We start from the raw sequence: 1075 nt of genomic DNA, 5'->3' as shown, positions 1-1075 counted from the left end.
CACGGGGTGCACGGGCGGCAGCGGAACCTGCTGGGGGAGAACATCATGGACATCTACAAGCAGGAGTCAGCCAGGTGCGGGAAGCACTGGGGGCCCTGGGGAAGCAGTGGGGCCTCGGGGCGCAGCGAGCCCCCAGGTAGAGGGAGCCTACAGGGGAGCCGCAGGTGCAGGGCACGGGGGGTAACGGGACTCGTGCGAGGCCAGGTGTGTCCCTGGTGTCAGCGGTGTCCTTGGGGCCAGAATCCACTGGTGGGCCACGGTGCCTACCCCCCCACCCCACAGGCCCCTGCATGCCAAAGCTGAGCAGCACCTGATGTGTGAGGAGCATGAGGATGAGCGGATCAACATCTACTGCCTGCGCTGTGAGACGCCCACCTGCTCCCTCTGCAAGGTCTTTGGGGCGCACAAGGACTGTGAGGTCGCGCCGCTGCCCGCCGTCTACCAGCGCCAGAAGGTGGGTGGCCCTGGGAGGGGGATTGGTGAGGTGCCCTGGAGCTGCCTTCCCAGATGGACCTTACGTTCTTCCCATGCTATCCCATCCCAGAGTGAGCTCAGCGACGGCATCGCCATGCTGGTGGCAGGGAACGACCGCATCCAGGCCATCATCACGCAGATGGAGGAGATCTGCCGCACCATCGAGGTGGGGGCCAGGGAGGGTGTCCCTGGGGCCATGCTGATGGTGTGGGGGTCACGGCAGAGCCAGGGCAGCCCCTGAGCTCCACGGTCCCGCAGGAGAACGGCCGTCGGCAGAAGCAGCACCTGGGGCTGCGCTTCGACTCACTGTGCAGCATCCTGGAGGAGCGGAAGAAGGAGCTGCTGCAGAGCATCGCGCGGGAGCAGGAGGAGGCCAGGGAGGGTGTCCCTGGGGCCATGCTGATGGTGTGGGGGTCACGGCAGAGCCAGGGCAGCCCCTGAGCTCCACGGTCCCGCAGGAGAACGGCCGTCGGCAGAAGCAGCACCTGGGGCTGCGCTTCGACTCACTGTGCAGCATCCTGGAGGAGCGGAAGAAGGAGCTGCTGCAGAGCATCGCGCGGGAGCAGGAGGAGACGGTGCAGCGCGTGAGGGGCCTCATACG

General features: G+C 66.9%; 1 protein-coding gene across 1 annotated transcript; it reads left to right on the top strand.

The window, feature by feature from the left end:
• Positions 1–3: 3 nt before the first annotated feature.
• Positions 4–1070, top strand: LOC104487955 (tripartite motif-containing protein 54-like; the record flags this gene model as incomplete). The annotated part of the gene is made up of 4 exons (XM_010142535.1): positions 4–74; positions 283–454; positions 545–640; positions 933–1070. Coding segments are annotated over 4 exons (477 nt in total), but the record flags the coding sequence as incomplete, so codon positions are not given.
• Between the last annotated feature and the right edge of the window lie 5 nt (positions 1071–1075).

The sequence above is a fragment of the Buceros rhinoceros genome, unplaced genomic scaffold (genome assembly GCF_000710305.1).
Source record: "Buceros rhinoceros silvestris isolate BGI_N320 unplaced genomic scaffold, ASM71030v1 scaffold33298, whole genome shotgun sequence".
In the NCBI taxonomy this organism is placed as follows: Eukaryota; Metazoa; Chordata; class Aves; order Bucerotiformes; family Bucerotidae; genus Buceros; species Buceros rhinoceros.
This window is presented reverse-complemented; position numbering and strand designations above follow the sequence as displayed.